Genomic DNA, 26,889 nt, shown 5'->3' with positions numbered 1-26,889 from the left:
TAAATCTGTCTTAAATTCATGTTACAATTGGCGGAAATCAAACCCGCGGCGCCAGTTCCACAGTCGATCGTCTACTCAACTACGCCACGGCACCTGTCCAACCCTTGAAGAATCAAGCATGTTGTTAAGATTCTTCTAGGTTGAATATTTATATATGCATATATATATATATATATATATATATATATATATATATATATATATATATATATATATATACATATATATATTTATATATATATATATATGTTTATATAAATATATATATATATATATATATATATATATATATATATATATATATATATTATATATATATATATATATATATATATATATATATATATATATTTATATATATGTATATACATATATATATATTTAGATATATCTATATATATATATATATATATATATATATATATATATATTATTTCGAAATATACGTTATCCTATATCAAGGACCCCTTTAGGATGGATGTTTAGATAAATAAAAAAATGTCATTAAGTTAACAATGTTTTTTGCAAAAAAAGCCTTTTTTATTGTGATTTTAGACTGAATGCAAGATTTGAGGCAACCTTTAATGAAGGTATTTTTTTTTTACTAAACAATGAAGGGTGTAATGTAATGTAATGGTTGCAATGTAGGTCTATTGATTTATTCTTTCCACCTTTTTTAATAAACTTTTCCACTATCTCTCATGGTTTTCAATTTTGTTTCAGGAGGCGGGAAGAGAGCTACCCGCATCACTATAATGACGGCCATCTTGATTTGGTTACTGGCCATGTTGTGCGCCGCACCAGCTGCCGCAGGATCGTACCTGAGGGTCTTTCAAGTCAATCCTACGACTCAGGTGAGTCATGTTGTCACCCTTTTCCATCTTCGTCCTCATTACTGAGGGTTGTGCCCCTTTTCGAAGCAATCACTCTTCTCCAGTTATCCCTTGACTGCGCTGTACGTAGCGCTCCAACCTCCGAGGTGCTTGCTGCTGTCTTAAGGCCTAGTATTCGTTAAATAGCAACATGATTTCCTTTAAACCCAGGGAACATTTGACGATCAAATTCGTTTGGAAACACCATAACTACTAACACCATAGCGAAACAATTGTCATCAAATTGATTTTAATGTGTTCTGTTTAAAAATTAAAATACAACTTGGTAGAATAAAAAAATCAGTTTTTGATTAAACATTTAATGTATACATTTGACTTTTTTTTTTTCACTGTTTTTAATTTTTTTTTTCGAAATAAATTTAAAAAAAAAATCGATTTTGAAAAGAAAGGCGTTATTGAAAGATAAGGAGTTAACAAAAATATCTTAAAATATTTTTTCAAAACATAATAAAATTAAAAAAAAACAAAAACACAAATATTATAATATGTATTCTAAAAAATGTGCACGAACTGACGTACCGCTCTATGCGTTGCCGGAAGCTTACTGAGTTTTATTATTGCTGGTATGGTCTTAACTTAATCGGTCCATCGTATGGTTGATCTTTCTCTTCCTCTACTCTCCTCCAGGCTACCGATTACAACCAGTCGTTCCAGGCCATCCTCATTGCCACGCGCAACGGGTCCAAAGAACTAAAGAATCCGTCGTGTACAGACATTGGCCAGAGTCAAGCCATGTTGTCACATGTCTTTGTAATTTACAGTGTAACACAAGTAGGTCAGTGGTCAGGATGTAATTAATAAAGGTCTTTCTATGTCGCAAGTAGCTATCCCATATTTTAATTAAACACTCTGAGAACCGGATACAGTTCATCTTCAACAAGGCGCATTCAGATTTTGAGCCTTAATTTGTTTCAAGACGCAAAGAGCGAAAGTCAAGTTCTGTGATAAATTTTGTAAGCATATAGTAATATCCGTGAACATGTCCATGAATATAAATGAAAACACATGAATATAATGTAATATACATAAACCACGTATATATTTTTTTATAAAACGTTTTTTTTTCACTTAAATCACTTTGAATGAAAACAGTTCATTCTTTAAACCATCATCCGTATCAAATGGTGCATAAGGCACTGCATCGGGTGTTATCTTGATCAAAAACGATAAGGTGATTTTTTACTTAATTTTGGTAATAACTACAGATATTTATTGTGAAATCTCTTAGGAATCGAACCTTAAACCTCCAACACTCAAGTCAAACGGTTTAATAATTCATAACTGAGCCGGATAAACTATACTATCATAGGTAATTACTAATCATGATCTAAAAAGCAGAAACACGTAAAACAAAGCCTAACACATATCTGTTTTATTATAAAGAGCTTTGATTATTACGCAATATCGTTGTACAACCTGCTTCCATTATCCAGTAAGTCATTAAAAGAAAACTAATTATTTTATTTAAATGACTTTATGGTAAATGTTATGTAAATGATCTATTCATAAATGGATAAAAGAGGTGAGTAGATCTGATAAAGATCGCATCATTCGGCAATGTCGTATTATGAATACATGTCACAAATAATTTTCTTTTTCCATAGTTTTATAAATAAGTTTTGTAAAATGTGCCCGCGGCACGGGAAAACTCAGTAAGGGCACATTTTTGTTATTAGCAATTTGTGATAATATGTATTATGAAATGTAAAAATAAATAAATAAAAAAAAAACAACAAAAAAAACCGCCTCTCGTCCGCCTCCGTAATGTAATGGTCAGCACGCTCGGCTACCGTACTGGAGGTCCCGGGTTCGATTCCTAAGGAGGGTCAAATAAATATAAGTGATTTTTTCACTCTAATATTTATTCAATATTACCCATGACTGGTTTCTAAAGCGGAGGGCTGATCACCTTTCCTTCATGTTAATGATCAAGATAACACTGCGTTTATATGATGCAGTGCCCTATGCACCATTGAGGTGCGGATAAGTGTTTGAATGAATGAATGAAATAAATTGTGTTTGTGGTGGTCACCCATGATTTTTTCATGACGCTTTGTTTCTCCGAAAAGTACTTTGGTTTATTCTCTTAATTTATAATTAGGATAAATCACGGTGATGGTTTTATCAGATTATTTTGGCTAAGCACGGCAAAATCTCAACTAGTGAAAACAAATAATTTAACCAGAACCTCAACACAACTTTCTTTGTTCGATTCAAACCACCTTCTCTCGACTAGTTGAAATAATTCAAAACTTTTACAAACGTGAATGCCCGTAAAAGGTTTTATGTCGTAGAATATTATTTGATTTAATAATGTAACATTGTAATTATGCAACAAAAAATAAATTTAATAAATAATTATTTGATACAAATGATTTTTTTTTAGATTATGTGGTGTTTTAAATTATTATTTATTAAACTAGCACTAGTATGTAACCCCAAGTACCCTTATCATTGCTGTAAGTGTCTTTTCCTCCTTCTTATTTTGTTTACCAATCTATTAAATGGTTCTTATTAATTGGTAAATTCAGTTTTTCTTTTATTTTCTCTCCCTTACAGCAGGTTATCTTTATTCTTTCAAATATTCCATCACTTAATCCAAAAATCTAGAGTGCAGCTCTGAGCACCTTGTTAAGTTAACATAACATCAATCCAGTGCAGTTCCCCATACGACATTGAGTACGATAGAAGCACATTCAGATTCTTAGTAGGTATGTACATAAATATAAGTAATTAAGATCAAATCTAGCCACCCATTTCTTTACTCCTGGAAAATAAAGAAGACTTATTTGAAAATTTACCCACATTGAATGAATTTTCGTTGCCGATAAACCAACCAAACAAACTAATATACTAGTGGATCCATTTCATCGAAATACAACAATACGAAAAATTCGTAAAAAAAAACCACGTAACCGTCAACGTTAGCTCAGTTTAGTACTGAAAATCGACGTTTATTATGGTAAATACAACAATTTATTTAAAGTAAAACTGTGTGAAAGACATCTTTTATAATGAAGCAAAATTAAAATGAACGTATAAGACACTGTGCATACTAATTATCGTACATACGTGTTGTGCGGTAGTAGGCATTTTTTTTAAATAAAGCATATTTAGTCTTAGTTATGTCCAGAGTTTAGTACGGTAATCTAACACAAAAAGGAAATGACATCATTTTTAAAATATTTAAATTCTTCAAAAATGATGGAATTAAAAAAAATCTGGCAACGTTTATGAAATTAGAAAAAAAATATATGAAAAAAATTCAAAAGGTATAAATGGTTGGATTCAATGAAATCTTGTGATATAATTTATGAAACTTGATAATACAAGATATTTTTGAAGAAAGAAAGAAGTTGTTTCTCTTAATTGCTGCTCCAACTGTCCCTTTCCTATTTTTGAAATTCATCCTTTTGCACGGATTTTGAACTTATTTCTTATGGGATCGAATTGTATACAAAGATAAAATGCCTTTTGGTAAAATAAGTTTTCATCTCTGCCTTTACTTTCAGATCACATAATGGGTAAGGATGTGTGATGTTTTGTTTTATTTATTGTTTCGGCATTTACTTTGTGGTAAGACACGTGGAAATTGTTAAAGAAAACACTTGTTTTGGTACCAATTGAGTAAATTTATTACAACATGTTTCGGAAGCTAAGCTTCCATCTTCAGGTCTTAACGTAAACTGTTAACGATTAGACCTGAAGATAGCTTAGCTTCCGAAACTGGTTGTCATAAATTTACTCAATTGGTACCAAAACAAGTGTTTTCTTTATAAATATTACATTTTTTTAAATGTATTTTGAAACCTGATTAATTAATATAAAATAAAGGAACAACTGTTTGACATTTTGTACATTTATTTAATTTTACTGGGTCAAATTTAAATTAAAATATCTATGCAAAACTGTGAAGACAATCTAAAAGTAAACGTTAAACTGGAAATTTAGTCAACATTCAAATTAAATAAAAGTGGAAAAAGCTAAATACTTGTACTCTTATCATATAAAATGCAGTTCCACTAAAATTAATGTTCAAAATTAAAATCTGATTTATGTTATTGCAAAACACCTGCACCAATATCAGCGAACAATATTATTTTTTTAATTTTGAGTTTATTATACTTGGTATAAGTAAAAAATAGTAATAAAGGTTAAAAAAATGAAAAGATATTATAATACAGAGTGACTGTTGAATTAATTAATGAAAAAAAATAATTACGTTTTGTACTGACGTTTCTTGGTGGAACTACATTTTATGGAATAAAATAACAACTACTTATGTATTTTTTCCACATGAATTTTATCAGACCAGTTACAACGAAAGCCGGTTTCTGGTCAAATAAAAATCACGTGGAAAAAATTACATGATTGTTATTTTATTCTACCAATTAATGAAAATAAAAATCGATGGGAACTGTCGTAATGTGACCAATGCCGAATCAATGAGTGAAAAAAATATTTCGGACTGGAACACAACACAACACTCTTGTGTATGTGAGCGTATTTATTTTCCTCTGTCATAGGAAATGAACATAGAATAAGAAAGCTTTATAAAAATATTTTCTTTAAGTACGTACTTCATAAGTATGAAGAAAAGATTTACGTGAAGCCTTCCTACACGTGTAAATACTTTCACATCACTTACTCTTCTGAATTTTACTCCAGGAATATTATTTAAAATAAAAACAAAACGAAAATATAAAAAAATATCAGTAAAAAATATTTCTTTTTTTTTCTAAGAATTTTAAAAGTATTTCTGTACTTCATTTATATAAAAAAAAAAACATTGTCTGGAAAAAAAAGAATTTTAAAGCAGAATATTTTTATACGAAGAATACGATACGTAAATACTTCATTTTTATGATATTTTCGGTAAGTCTGGCAGCTTAAGTATAAAAATTGGAAACAAGTTGTAGTAGAGCGGGGTTTAAAATCTTACAACGAAACAACAAGATTATAATCAAAGCCCAAGATCAATATCAACAAACAATTCCAATGCGGTTGAATTGTTTATCTATCGTTTTTATAACGAAGACGGTAGCTTGATCATTTCAGAGTTTGTAACTAAGAACGTATATATATATATGGCGAATGGAAGCCGGAGAACCGAACGACGACGGCCGAACTTTTTCGGACCGGAACTAATGTCTTTACTTGGCACGATCAGATCAATCAAAACCTTAAATCTGGTGGTGTCAAAAGTCTGCGTTAAAAAGATGTGTGGAAGTGAAGGAAGCTAGGAGTATATGTCAAAACAGAATAGTGTGGTGTTCCATCCTTTCTGACTACCCTTGCGGGGATATGACATGGTGGTAGTAGAAGCAATGGCGTGCACAGAGTTTTTAATTAAGGTAGGCGTAGGGTTGGGTAACGATTAGGGATAGTAGGCACTGGTCGTTTAGAAACACCATATTTAATGGAACGCGAGTAATCCAGGCTAGGCACTGCTTTTTTGCCTATAAAGAATGCACGCTTCTGAGTAATAGAAGTAGTATAAATATATATATATATATATATATATATATATATATATATATATATATATATATACATCTTATTTGATGATTTACGTATTATCATAACGTATTTCATTTCCGTATTAATTCTAAATCTGTGAAATTTTGGGAATTCTTTCCAAGGTGATTCAAGTAATATTATGTATTTTCATTCTCAGGTAAATTTTAATTCTTGGAGCGAAAAACTCATGAAGCCGAAAGCGAAGTTGATTACATTCTATTTTAATTGCAATTTTCAACTTAAATACGAAAACTCATAATTATATTTGAAAAGTGGTTCGTTTTGCCCTTCGTTTAGTACTCAAAACTATCATATTCACAATGTACATTTTATCTAAGAAATTTTTACTCATTTGCATTGTTTTGAACTATATTGCTCGCATGTAGGTCCATTTAATACTAAATAAATTATTTTGGTAAATTCGTCAACAGAAAATTAACAAGTTTCTAATTAAACTTTGTTAATTTTTATATGTTCAGTAAAACCTCGATAAACATATAACGGGCGTCTATTTAATGAACTTCGGATAAAACGGACAAAAAATCCAATCAAATATAAGAAAAGCATTAAAAACGTCATGTTAATATTGAACATGTTTAAATTCAAGTGTTACCGCATATAAAAGATTTTTGGGGGCCATGATAAACAAGTCATACGTCTAGCACTAGAATTTGAGAAGAAATGCCGTTTTGCCAAAAATTACGTTATCAGTGGTAAGATCATATCTCGATGATCTAATAACATTTGTTGCCAATAGTTATTTGATAGATATGGAATAATGGGTGACAGTATAACCAATCGTAAGATAACGAAGTTCACATTTTACATTTAGACCTGTAAACTGAATGGAAATGAAGATGGAAGCTTAGCTTCTGAAACAGGTCGTCATAAAATAAACTTAAGTGGTAAAAAAACAAGCGTTTTCTTTAATAATTTCATCATGGCTTACTAAAAAGTAAATGCCGAAACAATAAATAAAATACATTTGTATTATTTAAAGTTCTTGGCGTGCTACCCTTTCCCCGAGGAGTGGGGACCCGACTACCCCCGCATCATAGTTCTCCTTCGCTTCCTGCTGTACTACGCCCTTCCCCTGGCAGTCATTGGCGTGTTCTACGCGCTGATGGCGCGCCACCTCGTGCTCAGCGCGCGCAACGTGCCCGGAGAGCTTCGAGGAGCGCAGAGACAAGTGAGTAATTCATAAAGCCCTACTTTTTTTGACATCTCAATAAAGCTTGAGAATATGGAAGTCTGGGCATTTACGGGGCTTACGACAGTCATAGGCTGGTTTAAGTGATCACTTTACACACGTGTAAAGTGATCACACCAATTCCACCTATGATTGACAACCACACTACTTAAATTCGTGTTCTACATATATATGATACAATTTTGAAACATTGTACAAGAATCAATAGAATTTTCACTAGTGACATCTATTGGTGAGACGAAGAAGCTTTTTTATTGAGCAGAAACTCTTATATTTGTTTGTGAGGTCCGAATCTTGGATGTCAATCATAGGTAGAATTGGTCAATGCATAGATTTCTATATTCCTCTTTATCTACATTGAGATGTCAAAAAAATTATATGATAAATAACTCCTATAATTAATGGAAGATAATCCAGATTTGTGAACAAGTATTTGGACACACTAAAATTTGTGTTATTTTTAGCATTTTTCTTACTTATTATTTTTTAACATTTATAATTTATGTTTATTTATTTTTTAAATATAATTTAAAAACGATAAATTAAAAATTATATAGATAAAAAAGAAATCGCTCCCTCAAACAAATGTGTGAAAAATCATTGTATGACAGAATTAAAAACCAAGATATAAAAAAGGAATGTAAGGCTGAACTAGGGATAGTAGAAAAGATTAAGAAGATTTCTTTAAGGTGGTCCATACACGTGTCCATACACGTGGAGCGAATGGTAGTAATAGGAGTATAGTAAATTATGTTAGTTATTTCTATTATGAGTCATGCAATCAATAATAATTATTTTGTATTTTACATCTCAACAAAGATTAAGAAGAATATGGAAATATGGGTATTTACAGGGCTTACGACTTTTAATAGGCTGGTTTAAATTATTATTTAGTACACTTTTACAACGAACGTATGAAATTAGATATATTTTCATAAAAATAATGATATATGATAGTTTAAAAATATATGTACAGCTCAAGTTATGTCGTTTGTTTGTATCAACTGGTGAAAATAATCTTCTCGTCACAAAGCGATTTGTATGTTTCCATAAAAATTAGATTTTTCTCTACTTATTTTCCTTTCGATAGTGAAAAAAAAATAGACAAAAATAAAAATTCATTTTGGAGTGCCGACTGTGAATGTTTTAGTTATTTCTAGAAGCTAATTTAAATATATTATAATTTTACATATTTTACATGTATTTAAGGTAATATTATTAGATTAAGCTTACAAAAACGCTGAAGTAAAAATTAAAAGATAATTAACACCCAAGAAGTTTTAATTATAATCGTTTGAACATTTCTAAATTATGTTTCATAACTTGATGAAACATGGTAACGTGATCGGTAGTTTGGCAAGTTTGTTTGATTGTACTCGTAACTAACGAATTTAAAATAATTACTTTGATGGAATGAGCGCCAATTAAACTGTAAAGCGTCAATTATATATACCATACGTACGTATTTGTATTCATACGTTAAGCGTTATTTAATTACTACAAATTATCATCCCTTAACCAGTATTGATATTATATTCATGAAAGTACTAAGCTTCCTAGAGCATCCTTATGGAATTAACATGATATTTTATTTACAAGTGAAAATACTTTATATGAAAACAGCACCTACATAATTGCTTCAAGGGCTTTAAAAGGCAGTATTACTAAACTAAAATATATATCTAAAGCTTTTAACATGAAACTTACTACTTTACAACACTCTATACTAAACTACGTTATATGTACTGTGCATATCACAAAAAAACAACACATTACACAACACATGTGTAGTATATTTTTACTATAAACTGGTTACATATTAAAAATGTAAATATAAAATAAAATTTATTAAGTAAATACAAAAATAATAAATAAAATTTTGATAATTAAATTATCAAACTCCTTTTTATTTTTTTTTATTGCATTTTTTATTTTTATGTTTCTAAAAAAATAAGGGAAATTAATTTCATTCATTGATTTGGCAGTAGTCATAATACAAATAACTAACATAAGAAAAAAGCGATACTTTATCAATTTAATATTTAATATATTAATTAAAAATCTTATCTTTGTGGCTAATTTTTATTTTATTTGAACATATGTTAAACAAATAATACGCAGTAAGATTCTTAATATTGACTTTAATTTGCATACCATGTTCATAATATATTCATTTCATACATATTATCATGTGGGCTGGGAAAATAATTTGATGTATGAAAATTGAATGTGGTTTTGTAGCTTAAAATATTACAAGCATAACCGTGTCTTTTTTTATATATAATGTTATAATGAAATGTGGAATATTGAAATTTTAAGCTTTTTAATAAGAATAAAGTTTATAAAACTCTGTCGGTAAATATAACAAAGTCATTTATTTATGTAAATATTCAAATAAAATTTAAACAAATACAAATGGAAGGTGTTAATTTTTGAAAAATATTTATTTATTCAGAATGAAAAACAAACATTTTTTTTTTCATAGAGCATTGAAAAAAAAATTAAATTAGTTGAAATTCCACGTAGTCTCAAATTTCAGACCGGCCCCTGATATGCACAAATGTAACGGAAATCGACAACAGTACACAAGTTTCATGATTTTTAGATTTATTGTTAAAAAACCTAACTTTTATTATTTATTGATTTGGCGTTTAATTTGTTTAAATTTATGTGTGAATTTTTATATCAAACATAGATTTTTTCAGTCTACTAAGTTGTGTTTTATTAAAAAAAAACAGATTATAATTAATATTGTGGCAATTGTTTCACCCTGTTATGACATTTTCAAACGAATGAACAAACATTCGTTTGAAAATGTTTGAAAATCCCCATTCGGGGATCCAAAATAAAAGATCTGAAAAAAAACTTTATGGAATGATATATATTCTTACCTTATGTTTTCTCATTTATTTATTTTAAATATGCTTCTTATGCCTATTTATTAAACCTGTTTTTTGTTTTTATATTTTACCATGTATTAGTTTTGGTCATTAAAAAAAAAAACATTTTTGTCACTCTATTATTTGTGTTCCAGTATGTGTCAATAAAAAATACTCATCGGGAATATGATCTGTATATATGACTTATGTATGTAATATATTTTGTAAAAATAAATAAATAAAAAACAAATAAAATAAAATTCCATAAAAGGGCGAAACAATTGTAACAATATTCAATTTTATGTGTTTTTTTAATAAAATGCAACTAAGTAGACTCAAAAAATCTGTGTTTGGTTTAAAAGCCGATAGGTCATCAGGTCATGAGAGGAGCCAATCGTGATACACCGATTTCATGGCAATTACTCTTCAACAAAGACGAGTACTTTTATGGGAATGTTCGATCGCATAGGCAGATCTTTAGGCTTCACGCTTTCCATATATTCTAGCTAACTGACGTCAGGATTTAATATAGGTAGAATATTTCATGACAGACTTCAGGTTAAACTCAAAGACAGGCCTTTGTTCAAACTTTTAATTCAATAGGGTGAGTTCAGGTTCGTACAAAATCCATAATATTTTACGTTATTTTTTAAACAAGAATTCTTAAAAGCCTTTAATATAAAAAATTAGTTCTATGATTATCAATAAACAATACGTAATTAAATTCAATATATAAAAAAATTGTGTAGATCGAATGTTTAAATTTAATTTTAATCGCTTTTACCAAAAATAATATTTTCTAAACTTCATTGTAAACGTTTGACTTTTTTTAAATTACAATGTTATCTAAATCAATAAACAAACAATAAACAATGAATAATTGGAAATACTAATTTTGGAACAGTATTATTAAAATACGGTAACATCTAGTAAGAAACAAAGTTCAGAAAAGATAAGTAAAAGAGCGCACTCGTAAAAGTAAGAACAGGTTAAACGTACGATAAAAACATACTTTAGGATATAGATAGAAAATAATATAAAACAGGTTAAGAAGAAAATTGAAAACAAAGTAACTATAGGTAAAGTAAACGCAAGCAATGAAGAAACACGGTATAAAGGAAGATGAGAAGTAATAACATAAGACATAATCAAAACTTTAGTCATTTTCAGTAGGTACCCTGAGAGGCAAATATGAGAAAAATATGATGAAAATGTAAATAAACCAGTTAAATTGAGAATATAGTATGGTAAGTTATCTTCGGACACTCATAAAAATACGTTGCTGTTTGATTTCGACGCTTTTTCATGTATCATATAAACAGGACGTTTCAATATATATATATATATATATATATATATATATATATATATATATAAATATATATATATATATATATATATATATATATATATATATATATATATATATATATATATATATATATATATATATATATATATATATATATATATATATATATATATATATATATATATATATATATATATATATATATATATATATATATATATATATATATATATATATATATATATATATATATATATATATATATATATATATATATATATATATATATATATATATATATATATATATATATATATATATATATATATATATATATATATATATATATATATATATATATATATATATATATATATATATATATATATATATATATATATATATATATATATATATATATATATATATATATATATATATATATATATATATATTTATATATATTTATAGAAAATAAATATAGAAAACAGTATTTTTTATGCTAAGAAGATACCCAAATAATCTAATTATTCTGTTGAATTTATGTAATGATTTTGTTTTCTGTGAATGTTAAGGGTACTTTTATAAAAATAAATTTCAAGGAAGTGCTTGTAAATAAACAAATTGCCCATATCCCGAGCATAGTAAAAAAGCGAAAAATATTTTTTACAACTTTTTGAGCGTTTCCAAATATTGGTTCGCAAATCTCCATTCAGGAATGAATAAATGTTTCTCGATTCAGGAGTTATTTTTATATTTTTCTGACAACTCAACATAGATTCAACAATACGGAAGTCTGAGAATTAACAGGGTTTTTATGATTTGTCAGGCTGGTAAATTGATTACTTTATACACGTGCCACTCTTACCATGAATGACAACCACACTACTTAAATATATACTCCTAGATATAACATATCTATTTAATATGACCCTGGACTGGTACCTGAAGCGGAGGGCTGTTCATCTTTCCTTCGTGTGTCAACGATCAAAATAACACTGCGTTTATATGATGCGGTGTCATATACGCCATTGGGTACGGATAAGGGTTTAAAGAAGAGGGTTTAAAGATAAGGGTTTAATTGTCGTGATGCAGTATTTATGAGTTCACAACACCCATCTTTGTTGGATTGAGAAAACTTTTATTTAGCAGAGACTTTTTAATTTGGATGTATGCAAGATCCAAACCCCGGATTATTTTTATGAGACTGGGAAACGCCTGAAAACGTTGTTGTCTTTTTATGTTATTCAACGAAAGTGCAATAATGTCTGAAACAAAAATAAAATACGAAATGATTCGCCATTGGATTAGTACTTTAAAATAAAAACATATTTTTACAAACTCCGAACCACATATTGAGTTTTCGACCTTCTGAACTTTTTTAGGTGGTATCAGGAGACAAGCATCGTTAAAGCGGCTGGGGCTAATCTTCTCTAGTTTAAAGAGGGTGAAGTCACCAGAGTGGTCGTAAATACACAGAGTAAGGGTTATTTTGGGAAGCCTTACACAATATTCACCCCCCGAGAAAGCCTCTTAGCATGGTTTCCTTGACAGTTAATCTGTCGGGGTCAATTGAAGATTGTGCAATATTCGGAAAATGTGGCCGGGTTTATAGCGAGATTAAAATCGATGCATAATTTTTTTTGCCTTTGAAAAACATCAGTTAAAAGTGTTAAAAGGCTACACATATGTTTCTTCAAGTGATAGATAGTATTTTTATACTGCTTATCCCGTTATATCGACTGTTGTTTTGTTATATATATTCTTAAATCCCTTGTCCGCACCAAATGGTGCAAAGGGTATTGCATCATATAAACGTAGTGTTATCTTGATCGTTAACACACGAAAGAAATGTGATCAGCCCTCCGCTTCAGGTACCAGTCCAGGGTAATATTGAAAAAAATCAGTTTTATTTATTTGAAACCCCCCCCCCCCTCTCTGACAATCGAACCCGGTACCTCCAGTACGGTAGCCGAGTGTGCTGACCATAACACTACAGAGGCGGACAAATGTATTGTTATATAAAGATGGTAATTTTATTTAAAATTTCGGACAAAATCAGATTCAACATCCTATGTTGCAAAATTAGTTTAAAAAAAAGTAACCTTACGGTCAAAATAGTAAGTATTCTTGGTCAATGTATGCATAATCTCTTCGGGGAAAAGAAATTGTCTATTCAAAAATTTGGATATTTTAACAATAATAAAACCCTTATCCGCACCCCAATGGTGCATAGGGCACTGCGTCATATAAACGCTGTTTTATTTTGATAGCAGTAAAAAAATCACTTATATTTATTTTACCCCCCTTGGGAATCAAACCCGGTACCTACAGAACGGTAGCCGAGCGTGCTGACCATTACACTACGGAGGCGGACATTCATATTCACGAAAACATTAAAAATAATAAAAACAGGAAATTACTGTCTTTCGACATAAATGTTCAGATTATTTTTTCTTTCGTTGTTAACAAAAAAGTGTTGTTTTTATTTATTTTTAGCATACAGGAAATAAATTTATTTACAAGCACTTCCTTGGAAGTTTTTTTTACAGAAACATCTTAAATATTCACAGAAAACAAAAAAACACCATTCAAATTCATAAGCCTCTCCCGCAAATTTCAATAATAAGTTAATTTTTCATCTTTGTATTTTGAGTATCAGAAACAAAATTAATTATTTTTTTACGTAAATATTTTTTTTTGACATCTCATCATAGATGAAGAAGAATATGGTAGCCTGGGCATTTACGGGGCTGACGACCGTCATGGTCTGGTTTAAGTGATCCCCTTACACACGTGTAACATTCACCAATTCTACTGATTATTGACAACAACACAACTCAAATTCTTGGAAGTTCTATATTTATGTATATATGAACCAATTAAGAAACATTGTTCTTAAATCACTAGAACTTCACTAGAGACATTTATTGGTTATTATAAATATATGTATTTATATGTATATATATATATAAATATATATATATATATATATATATATATATATATATATATATATATATATATATATATATATATATATATATATATATATATATATATATATATATATATATATATATATATATATATATATATATATATATATATATATATATATATATATATATATAAATATATATATTTATATATATATTGTAACATTCACCAATTCTACTGATTATTGACAACAACACAACTCAAATTCTTGGAAGTTCTATATTTATGTATATATGAACCAATTAAGAAACATTGTTCTTAAATCACTAGAACTTCACTAGAGACATTTATTGGTTATTATAAATATATGTATTTATATGTATATATATATATAAATATATAAATATATATATATATATATATATATATATATATATATATATATATATATATATATATATATATATATATATATATATATATATATATATATATATATATATATATATATATATATATATATATATATATATATATATATATATATATATATATATATATATATAAATATATATATTTATATATATATTGTAACATTCACCAATTCTACTGATTATTGACAACAACACAACTCAAATTCTTGGAAGTTCTATATTTATGTATATATGAACCAATTAAGAAACATTGTTCTTAAATCACTAGAACTTCACTAGAGACATTTATTGGTTATTATAAATATATGTATTTATATGTATATATATATATAAATATATATATATATATATATATATATATATATATATATATATATATATATATATATATATATATATATATATATATATATATATATTTATATATATATATATATATAAATATATATATTTATATATATATATATATATATATATATATATATATATATATATATATATATATATATATATATATATATATATATATATATATATATATATATATATATATATATATATATATATATATATATATATATATATATATATATATATATATATATATATATATATATATATAAATATATAAATATATATATATATATACATTTATACATGCATGTTTATACATATGTATTTTTATATATAAATATATATATTCTTATTTGTAAGATGTTTTTTTTTTATTTCACAGGATTTTGATTTCAAATGAAATGAAAAAAGAGTAAACTTCATCAAATATAAATAAACACAAGATTATTAAATTGTAGTACATATAATATGTTAAAGTATGCTATGTTTATTTGTATTTTTATTGTAGGTACGAGCTCGGAGAAAGGTGGCAATCACTGTGTTGGCATTCGTGTTGATTTTTGCCATCTGTTTTCTCCCTTATCACGTAACGATGATGTGGTTTTACTACAGGTAAGAATTATTATAATCATTTATAGATTTCAACCATTAAAATGTGACAAGACGAATAAGACAAATACATGAGGTATGAGACGGATCTTAATTGATAGATATAAATTAAATATGCTATTAATTCTTGTACATACTCAAGGAATATTTTCAAAGGCAAATTACAAATATAATCAATAAAAAAAAATAACGACTCACGTCTCAGGTTCTAGGCTTTGTAAAAAAACCGAAACCAAACATTTCCCTGTCAGCTGAATAGCTTTTTAATATTGCTACATATTATTCAAATATTTATTTTGATCCCTGTGAGAATCTAACTCGTGTCCTCCAGCGCAGAATCACTACAGAGGTGGACGATAGCACTACTAGTATTACAGTAATAATAATGACTGCACAAATCTTGTTTTTAAGATATATGTATGGTATGACCTTGACAGATAAAGGGACACAATTCATTTATATAATATTTGTAAATTTAGGTAGATACGTTGAAATATTTTCTAAATTGTATTTGTGAATTTCGTTAAATGCAACGAATGAGGTTGCGTTTAGTTTCAGTTTGTTGTTAAATGGGTTAAGAGCATAGGTATTTAATATAAGAGAATATGTTTTTTAGGCAAATGAGTAAAATCTGGTTATACACCCGTATATTTTGTTGCATGGAATTTTCGTTACAAAGTAAAATTTTTAACATCAGCAGTGCTGTATAACTGCTATTTTTTATTCCTTTTCTTCAGTTCTTATATGAGAAACTACCCTGCATTTATTTGAAAGCTACAAGAAGGTATTGTATTTTTATTTATCGATAAAGATTTTTCGGGAAAAAATAAATCTACCATATAATATTTCTCCATTTCTGACACGTCCGGTCCAACGTATTTGAAAACGTTTGAGAATCCCACACCATTCTAGACACGGAAAACTAAAACAAAGATCGTTTTCTTCAGCCGAATCCACGTTTTAGAATAACTTGTCCCTGATAATTAACTGTCGTATTTTGTGACCTTTTAAAATAAAAATGCGTTATGGAAATAAAGATTTTGCTGCTTCAATACTCCCATACTAGTTAATTCAGTTTTGAAAATAACCAATTAAATGTAATAAATCTTTTCAATGCTTCAACTTATCAATAATGTAGTTTTAAACATTAAAACAACTTTGTTAAAAAAATCAATATTATTTTTATTTTCACTTGATTAAATTTAACGTTAAAAGGTAAATGGAGAAATTTTAACATTTTTTTTATACGCAATTTATTTAAAATCACAACTTTAGTATAATTTAAGATAATTACATTAATAAAATCAGTTATGGACCATTTTTGATTTATCAAAACATCTAAAATAAGTTGATGGAAAATTTCAAAATAACCTTTCACTTCAATATAAAAATAATTCCAGGAAATTGAACCTTTAGAGCTACGCAAAAGCTTTATGTTTAAAACGATGTCTGAAATACAGATTAAATATTGTACTGAAAATCTTTTACTGTCAAAATAATAACACTTGCGCTAAAATACTCATTTTTCAAAGCTCCAAATTTTTTCAATGCTTTTCATAAGGATGATACATATGACAGAGATTAATTATTTCAATACGCTTTCACATACTTTTTCTCGAAATTGTGTATAAAAAGCTTTTTAAAATTACTTATTTTTTTAATGAAAAGCCTTTTTACGTATTTTTTTCATTTTTATTGAAGAACTTTTGTGATCGAAATAAAAGAACGTATTACTTGTTTTAAAGTCGTATTTTCCCAATTGCCTTTTTTAAGAAAGACGCCTTGGGGATCATTTTTATTCATATATGTATTATATTTTTTTTTACTAGTAACGCATATGTTTTGTAAATAAATAAATAAATACATTCAGTTCGATTTCATAACAGGAATATGCAGAATGTAATAAATAATGTAATTTTTTTATTTCAGTCCAACTGCAGAGGAGGATTACAACGCATTTTGGCATATCTTTCGCATCGTGGGCTTTTGCTTATCGTTCATGAACAGCTGCGTAAACCCTGTGGCGCTGTACTGTGTAAGCGGAGCTTTCAGGAAACACTTCAATCGGTATATCTGCAATTATTTCATGTGCACCGAATCCAATGTGTATTTAATCCAACTTCAATAATGTTCGAATTGCGTTGTACTGTAAATTCGTATGTCCTCTTTCTGCCTGAAAAAATAAACTCTAATTCGAGTCATCTCAATATTATTAATGTTTAAAGCATTTTTTTGTTGTTTTTTCTTGAATGTTTTTTGCAGTTACTTTGTGGCATATTTTATAAATTTTATAAAATAAAACCACTTTGTTTGTAACCACTTTTTTGTGTTAAAAACAAAGTTGTTTTATTTTATAAAGTTCATTTTCTATGCGGTTAGTCATTTTACTATTATTTTTTTTGTTCAAAGTCGTCGACTAAATTCGCATGTGATAACATTTTAAAGTGTGTGGATAGTGCCATGGTAAATACGGGTAGTATTGTTTGCATACTGTTGTTGTGATTGTCCTGAAAAAGGGGCGGGTACGTCTCGAAACCGGTGGGAAAAAATCTCTGTGAATGGTTATATATTCTCATTCGTAACTTGTAATTTTCGTACCAAGATGTTTATTTATCTCTGAATATAGATGCAGAAGTCTGTTTGAGGTGGTAATAACGAAGTTTGGGCATTTAAGGGAATTACAACCTGCCATTCACCATTCTTCTCATGATTGACTACCATATTACTTAAATTTTGGAATGTTGTATTAATTGTACGAATCAGAAGGTCCACTGCATTTTTTGAGGGTTTCTGCCAGTAAAAATACTTTTTGATTTTAACCATATATGTCGTCGACAAAGTTTTTTTTCCAAAATGTAGTCGATATTTTTAATGCTAAAAGCACTTACAACAAGCATACAAAGGTAAATAAAATTGATAATTATGTAAAATTATATTAATTAAATTGAACATTTGTACTTTAAAAGATACTCAACATCTCTTGCAAACAAACAAAGGTATAAAATATATTAAAAGCAAATACAACACAGCAACTATGTCGTGCTATGCACCATATTTGTGAAAAAGGTAACAAGTTATGGTAGAGATTGCACCTAGAAACTCTGAATCTAAGTCAGCTACAGACCACTGGACCAATATCGTACTCATCAATTGAAAAACCTCACAAATCTTTGATTTTGACTTGTTTTTGGCTATCAAGGTTATTTTACGATATTCTGATTAAATGGTGCAAACGTCATTAGATCATTAAATAAAATCTACCCAAATTAACATTCACGGTAAAAAGTACCTAGAATAAAATTATTAAAAAACCCTTAATTCTCAGTCTTGGCCTTTTTCAGTTTGATAATATGATATTGAAACAAATATTAATATACATGATGTATATTCCTACGTATGTATGTGGATAACAGCACAATGTAATGCAATCATGTGATCTCATTGCTTCCGATATAGATTTTTAACTTGATTATCCCTACCGTGCCGCAGTCTACCCTTAGTATACAGAGGATATAATTTTCGATTTAGAAATAATGTTTCCGCATAAAATAGTAATTAAATTTTAATATTGCATCATTTTACTCACAAAAAATGGTTATTGCTTTTATTTTGTTTTTTTTTTTGTATTTATTAATTTGTATTATATTACATTATTTACTTTAAAAATTACATGTTGAATGATATAAATACATAATTGAAAATGGTAAAAAAATGGGATCAATATCACGGCTGTATTATTGGTGCACCTAAGGGAAAAATCTGGAAAAATTGATAAATATTGAAGGCAAAAATATATAAAATTTGTATTAAACCGATTACTACATATAGAATAGCGACCAGAGCAGATACAGCGAAAACCAAATCTCTTCTAAGAACCTCAGAAATAAGGACATTGAAGTACATAACGGAAAACACGCAAAGATACCGAATAAGGAACACGGAAATCGGAAAATATGTAGAGCGGATAGGATAGTGAGGTATGGAAAACAACGAAGACGATTTTGGAATCCCCGTGTCAAGAGAATGCAAGAAAATAGACTGGCCCGAATTGCTCTTCAAGAGAACCCAGACGGAAGAAGACAACGTGGAAGAACTCCAATGCGATGGTGTCACATCTGAAAGTCCTCACAAGAAACGGATAATAGAACAGACAGATCTGAAATACTATAAAAAAGGAAGAATAAATGAGATCAGAAGTGTAAACGTATATCTTCTTGTGAAAAAATATCCTAATATCGAGAAAATTATTGTTATCTGTGCTCAGGAAAATTAAATTAAATGCTGATTTCTATTATTTGAGTTTGGCTAATTTTTTCGAAACCTAATTGTGAATCGTATTTAAATTTCATTTGCAACTAATTTAACATGAATCGGATAAAACGAAATGAAGGAAAAATAACGTCGAGAATCGTTTAATTTATACAATTTAATAAAATGGTGGCAATGATTTAAAAATGGTCCGAGTAAATAACGAGGGTTGTTTTCGTTTGAGTTGTGATAAAAATGAAAATGAAAAAAAAGACAATTAATCTTATTGTAAGCTTACATTTTTCATTGACAATGCAACTATGTAGAACGGGGATCCAGAATTGTTTTTTACCCGAATGTATTTTGGTATCAAATAACAAAAAGGATCATAACGTTTTTGTATGTCAGAACGTTCTCCATTGTTTCGATTGTAATTTTGTTTTGGATGCCTACATGTGTTGGAATTGGGGCGATGAAACTGTTTTTACCCTGAAGTATTCCAAAACATGAGTATATTTGGATCAAATAATTCACGAAGAATTGCCGTAAAATGCGTGTGATAAAAACCATTATTGTTCCTCACTTGGATGAACGCTCATAAGAAAGGCATGTTTATTGAGCCTTCAAACGTACGGCAATGTATATATTTTTTGCATTAAGGGGGTTCGTAATAACGAATCTAGAGATTTATAATGGTATTGTTAGCTATTCATAATTCAATTTTATAGCTATTATAACAAAGCATTGATTCACAAACAATGAGACTACATCTTTTGATTTTTCTTTTATATTCGATAGCTTTCGACCTTAAGAGTACCTATTCTACGAGTATGTTGTGTCTACTACTTTAAAATTTACGTTATTAATAGGTATTGTTATAAATTCATTTCATATAAAAAAAATTATACATTTTTAGTTGAAGTTTTATTTGGTTAATACCCCTGTAAAAGTTATGGTATAAATGTAATTGAATAATGGTATTTACTAAGTAAATCTTACATTAAAAATAAATTCGTATATAAAATGACTGCCAAATTAAATAATGAAAACATTTTGTATTTTTGACATATTTAACATACCGTCTTAATATTTCGAAATAAAAAATCGAGGAATGTAAATAATAAGTTTTTTTTTAAATTTTCATTTAACATTCAACATATTTATTAGTTTCTAATAGAACTTAACTGTGATGTTTATATTACTCCTTTTTAATCTGCCTTATGATTTAGTAAAATTAACAAATTAAATAATTATGCTTTTCTATTACAAGAAACTACTGAATTAATGTATCGAGAGCACAATTAAGATATTTTTTGATTAAATTTTCTCGGTCTTTCAGGTACCTTTTGTGTAGGAAATCAGGAAGGGATTCAAGTACTGCGAGACGTGCCAATTCCCTTTCGTTGACCAATACAAGGCGAACCTTCTCCAGAGCATCCAACAGAAGAAATATGGCCACTTCGATACGAAGGTAAAATTGAAAAAATACATTAACTGTAGCATATTTACTACCCGAACTGTCCATGTCGCGTAAGAGTAATGAATAGCTATTTTTCTACTTTTGTACACGCATGTACATATATACTCGTATTATAAGCTCATGTATCACTTCATTTACGTATTATATAGACATTTTATAATTCATCTTTCTTATTGAATCACTTTGAAATATCTTTCAATATGACTGAAATTTACTGCGTTAAACACTTAATTTCGTATTTTGTAAGGAATACGTAACTGAGATTTATATTTAATTTACAAAGTCACTCTGGAAGTTTTATAAAAAAGGGTTAATTTATCAGAGAAAAAGAAACAGAAAAGAGAAAAAAAACTAGAAAGTACATTTCAATAAACGTTCTTATTATATTACTTTTTGAAATCATCAAGATGAAGAAGAATATAAAAGTCCGGGCATTTATAGGAATTATTTTTCATATCACTTTTGACATCTCATCAAAGATGAAGAAGAACATAAGTCGGGGCATATTATATGTTGGACTTCCATATTCTTCTTCATCTTTGATGAGATGTCAAAAAATATTATTAAAAATAACTTCTATAATTGGAGATAATCCAGATTTGTAAACAAGTATTTGGACCTACTCAAAATGTTGTACATTCTTATTGTTTAAATTTCATACAAAATAAACACATAAATACTTGTCAAAAATAACTATCACAGTTAGATTAAATAATTGAAAAAGCATTATACATATTTATATATATATATATATATATATATATATATATATATATATATATATATATATATATATATATATATTATATATATATATATATATATATATATATATATATATATATATATATATATATATATATATATATATATATATATATATATATATATATATATATATATATATATATATATATATATATATATATATATATATATTTATATATATTTATATATATAAATATATATATATATATATATATATATATATATATATATATATATATATATCTATATATATATATATATATATACACATATATATATATATATATACATATATATATATATATATATATATATATTTAAAGATATATATATATATATATATACATATATATATATATATATATATATATATATATATATATATATATATATATATATATATATATATATATATATATATATATATATATATATATATATATATATATATATATATATATATATATATATGTACATATATACCAGTATATTGAAAGTGGTCAGGTCAGGAGCACTAATCAGCAGGTTTATATGAGGAGATGCATAAATGGGCAGCCGCGTGACAGTAAGTTTTAGTTAATACCTTGATAAATGATAAATTTTAAAATAAAAAAATGTTAAAAAATAACAGTTAGTTGTTTTAAATAGAGCAGGGTAAAATAAGTGTTGATGACATCAATGAATATTAAATAGAGAATAAATAAAATAAATGAATATAAATTTATAAACAGTTTTCAACTCAATTTGAATTTCATAGCAGCTTTTTTATATGTTAAAAAGGGTAATATTTCAATTCCCAATTTAAAATATACCATAAATATTTTTTTATAGGAGTGCTCAGATTACTTGTTCCGCAGAAATAAGTCTGGAATATCAGTTTGTAATAGCAAATTGATTATACTAGTATTAAGGTCGTTCAAATAACGATTTAATGATGTCGTTAGAAAAATATTTTTACGTATTTTTTTAGATAATTTTTTTGCCCTCACATTTTGCTTTTTTTGGTCCTTTAATCAATGCAGAGCAACAAAATTTTATAAATATATTTATATATAAATATATATTTATATATAAATATATATATATATATATATATATATATATATATATTTATATATATATATATATATATATATATATATATATATATATATATATATATATATATATATATAATATATATATATATATATATATATATATATATATATACATATATATATATATATATAAATATATATTTATATTTATATATATATACATATATACATATGTATATATATATATGTGTATATGTATATATATATATATATATATATATATATATATATATATATATATATATATATATATATATATATATATATATATATATATATATATATATATATATATATATATATATATATATATATATATATATATATATATATATATATATATATATATATATATATATATATATATATATATATATATATATATATATATATACACCAACCCGAAAACCGCACCAAACAGTGACACGTTGAGGGTTTCGATTCTTCATATCACCAAGTTGTCCCAACAGCTCAAATTTTTTAACAAGTTTCACTATTGCTGGCCAAAAAGGCGCTTCACGACGACCAAAAAGTGCTGGTTGGTTTCGCGAACTGTGATTGCAAAATTTTCACCATTTCTGTAGTTAATTTTAGCAATTTCAATGCGACGTTGAAGCGTGTATCGTTGCATTTTTATTAATCGCGTAGTTTTTACTTGTCAAATGTCATTTTTTAAAATTTATTATACATTAAAAAAAACACACAGACACATGAAACACATATTTCATGAAATATGATGCCAATTTACTATGAAATAAAGGGGTTTCTTAAGATTTCATTTTGTGTTTTTTTTTTGTTTTTTGTTTGTGGTATTCATTTAATTCTAAAACATTGTGAAACATTTATACAAAATAATTATTTCTCATAACAGGGAACGGGTTATAATGGTTTTATCTCTGTCAAAGCTCGTAGAATATTAAGAAGGTTCATTAACTATTCTCATTCTCCTAATTCAGTCCCTTTGTAAGGGACTAAGATTACGGGCACTCACTGGTGACGACATACTGGAAATAAATAACACCCTTCATTATGAATCCAATTATTTGTACCCAATTTAACTTATGGTGGTTTTTCTGTATCCATTTTGCACTTTACTACTTTTCCTTGATTTAGAAATACTGGAAATTTCTGAAAGGTTTGTCGGATGGAATTGCTTTTAAAACTTGTTTCTTAGAATTATGGAGACGTATTTTACAAATACTTTAATGCCTTTTTTAGATTTATTGACTGAAATGACAAAATTCAAGTATTCAAACAGATAGTGGGGTTGTATATCACACCAGCCCTTCAATTCGAAATCCAATAACAATATCCATCTCATTTCTATCATTCCTACCCACTAACAATTATTAAATCCCCTGAGACTTACTCCATGTTTTATTTTAAATTAAAATATGGTCCATTTATCACCAAAATCAAGTTATATAAAAAATGTGAATATAAGATCATTTAGACAATGAATTAAAAAAATATCTAAATTTAATAAAACAAACCAAAATTCCGTAATCCATCATGCTGTCAGCATATTCGCAAAGTGAACTTTGAAATTGAACACGGTCTGTGGGGCCTCTGATTTCTGACATGTTTTTTAGTTTTTGCTCCACAAATTTTACCTCGGCATACCACACTTCTATACTCCATCACAGCTTTGTTATGGTAGATATTCATTAATATTTAAACATTTCCAACGTGAATTTTATAAATTTCCTTTTAACGATTTTAGAGAAAAAAAAATTTTTGGCACATTTATTCATTGCTTACATTTCTATGTTTATTTTACTTATTGTTTAATGGAATCTGCTATCGGAACTAAAAATAATCAATTAAAACATGTCGTTTTTTGTTTCAAGCGAGTATCAAAAAATAACGATACGATTATTTTTATCAACGATTCGTCATATTTACACATCCTCTTTCGAAAATGAAATTGTTTCATAGGGTTACCAATATAATATTCATTTGTGATCGTATCATTTCTTTTTCTCACAAAACATTCTCGTTTTTAAACGTTTGTCGTTTATGGCACAAATTCTTTTTAAACCCTATCTACCAACGTCGCATGTTATATTTCAAAACTGTAAAAATAGGCTATTAAAATAGAAAAAAATTAAACAAAAAAAATTCATATGAGTCTTAAGACATTTCAAAATATACAGGAAATCTTTTCAGTTCAACAAGGTAAAGTGACAAAAAGAAAATAACATCTACATACAAGAAGAAAAAAAAAACATTAATTGAATGATCGTTTCAGTTTCTTTTATAGTAGAGATGCTACCATTATTAATTTTATCAATTTTTTTTTATAAATAAAAAAAACATTTCGAGAGGGATATAATATACACTGTGTTGATGGATTTTGTTGTCGTTTCTTTGAGATGATGATGAACCACGGCAGTAGTGTTATGGTCGACTGTACCACATTCTCGAACACATGCCACAAGAGGGATATGTACATAAATGTGATCGAAACACGAGCTAGTTGTGATCGGATATATAAAATGAAAGCTTCCTCACTATCCAGTAGTAAAAAATCTGCGGTCGAACGAGACTTATACTTTATATTTGTTTATGCAGGATTGCTATGCCAAATTTATAAAAAATGCCAAGCAAAATATACTGTGACCTAGTACACGTTTGGCTGGGTCAAGGCATATTTTGCGAATACGCTTCAAAGTATTTCCGTCCTGAAGCCAGCAATCTCTCAAAAAAGCTTTAGTTACTTTTACCTTTAATGCTTAATTGTATTTTTTCAGAGGCGGCGCTGAAACTTCAGTGACTATACTTGGGAATGGAAACCTTCCACTTCACTACAGTAATGAGATTGCTTGTAGTAAAATGTAAACATGAAAAAATACGTAAATTTATAATAAGCACTTTAAGGTTGTCTTTAAGATATGTATACTATATTTTTGTGTTATTTCTATTTATACATCATACTGAAAATATATTACTCCGAATTTATTTTTCTTTGGCGCCTCCGTCATTTCCATTTTCCAATTCTTTATTTATGTGTTTTTAGGGCGCAGGTCTGATTACCCTGCCCTTTTATAAGTATAATAAACAACCGAATTGATTCCAGACCGATTTGATTTGAGCCCTATGTGTCCTGTATTTATAATTATAGAAAAAATATTTTTCTTTA

At 27.3% G+C, this 26,889-nt stretch overlaps 1 protein-coding gene across 1 annotated transcript; it reads left to right on the top strand.

Moving 5' to 3' along the window:
• The first annotated feature begins 725 nt into the window (after positions 1–725).
• LOC148299640 (neuropeptide CCHamide-1 receptor-like) lies at positions 726–26,663 on the top strand. The gene is made up of 6 exons (XM_088275858.1): positions 726–854; positions 7,414–7,602; positions 16,051–16,154; positions 18,081–18,218; positions 21,739–21,870; positions 26,501–26,663. The coding sequence occupies exons 1-6, from the start codon at positions 756–758 to the stop codon at positions 26,586–26,588; spliced, it is 750 nt and encodes a 249-aa protein (XP_088131984.1). The 5' UTR covers positions 726–755; the 3' UTR covers positions 26,589–26,663.
• The last annotated feature ends 226 nt before the right edge of the window (positions 26,664–26,889 follow it).

This window comes from Brachycentrus maculatus, unplaced genomic scaffold (genome assembly GCF_059751285.1).
Source record: "Brachycentrus maculatus isolate JH-2025_06_01 unplaced genomic scaffold, ASM5975128v1 h1tg001029l, whole genome shotgun sequence".
Taxonomy (NCBI): Eukaryota; Metazoa; Arthropoda; class Insecta; order Trichoptera; family Brachycentridae; genus Brachycentrus; species Brachycentrus maculatus.
The sequence above is the reverse complement of the archived record's forward strand: the minus strand, read 5'-3'. Positions and strand labels throughout refer to the sequence as shown.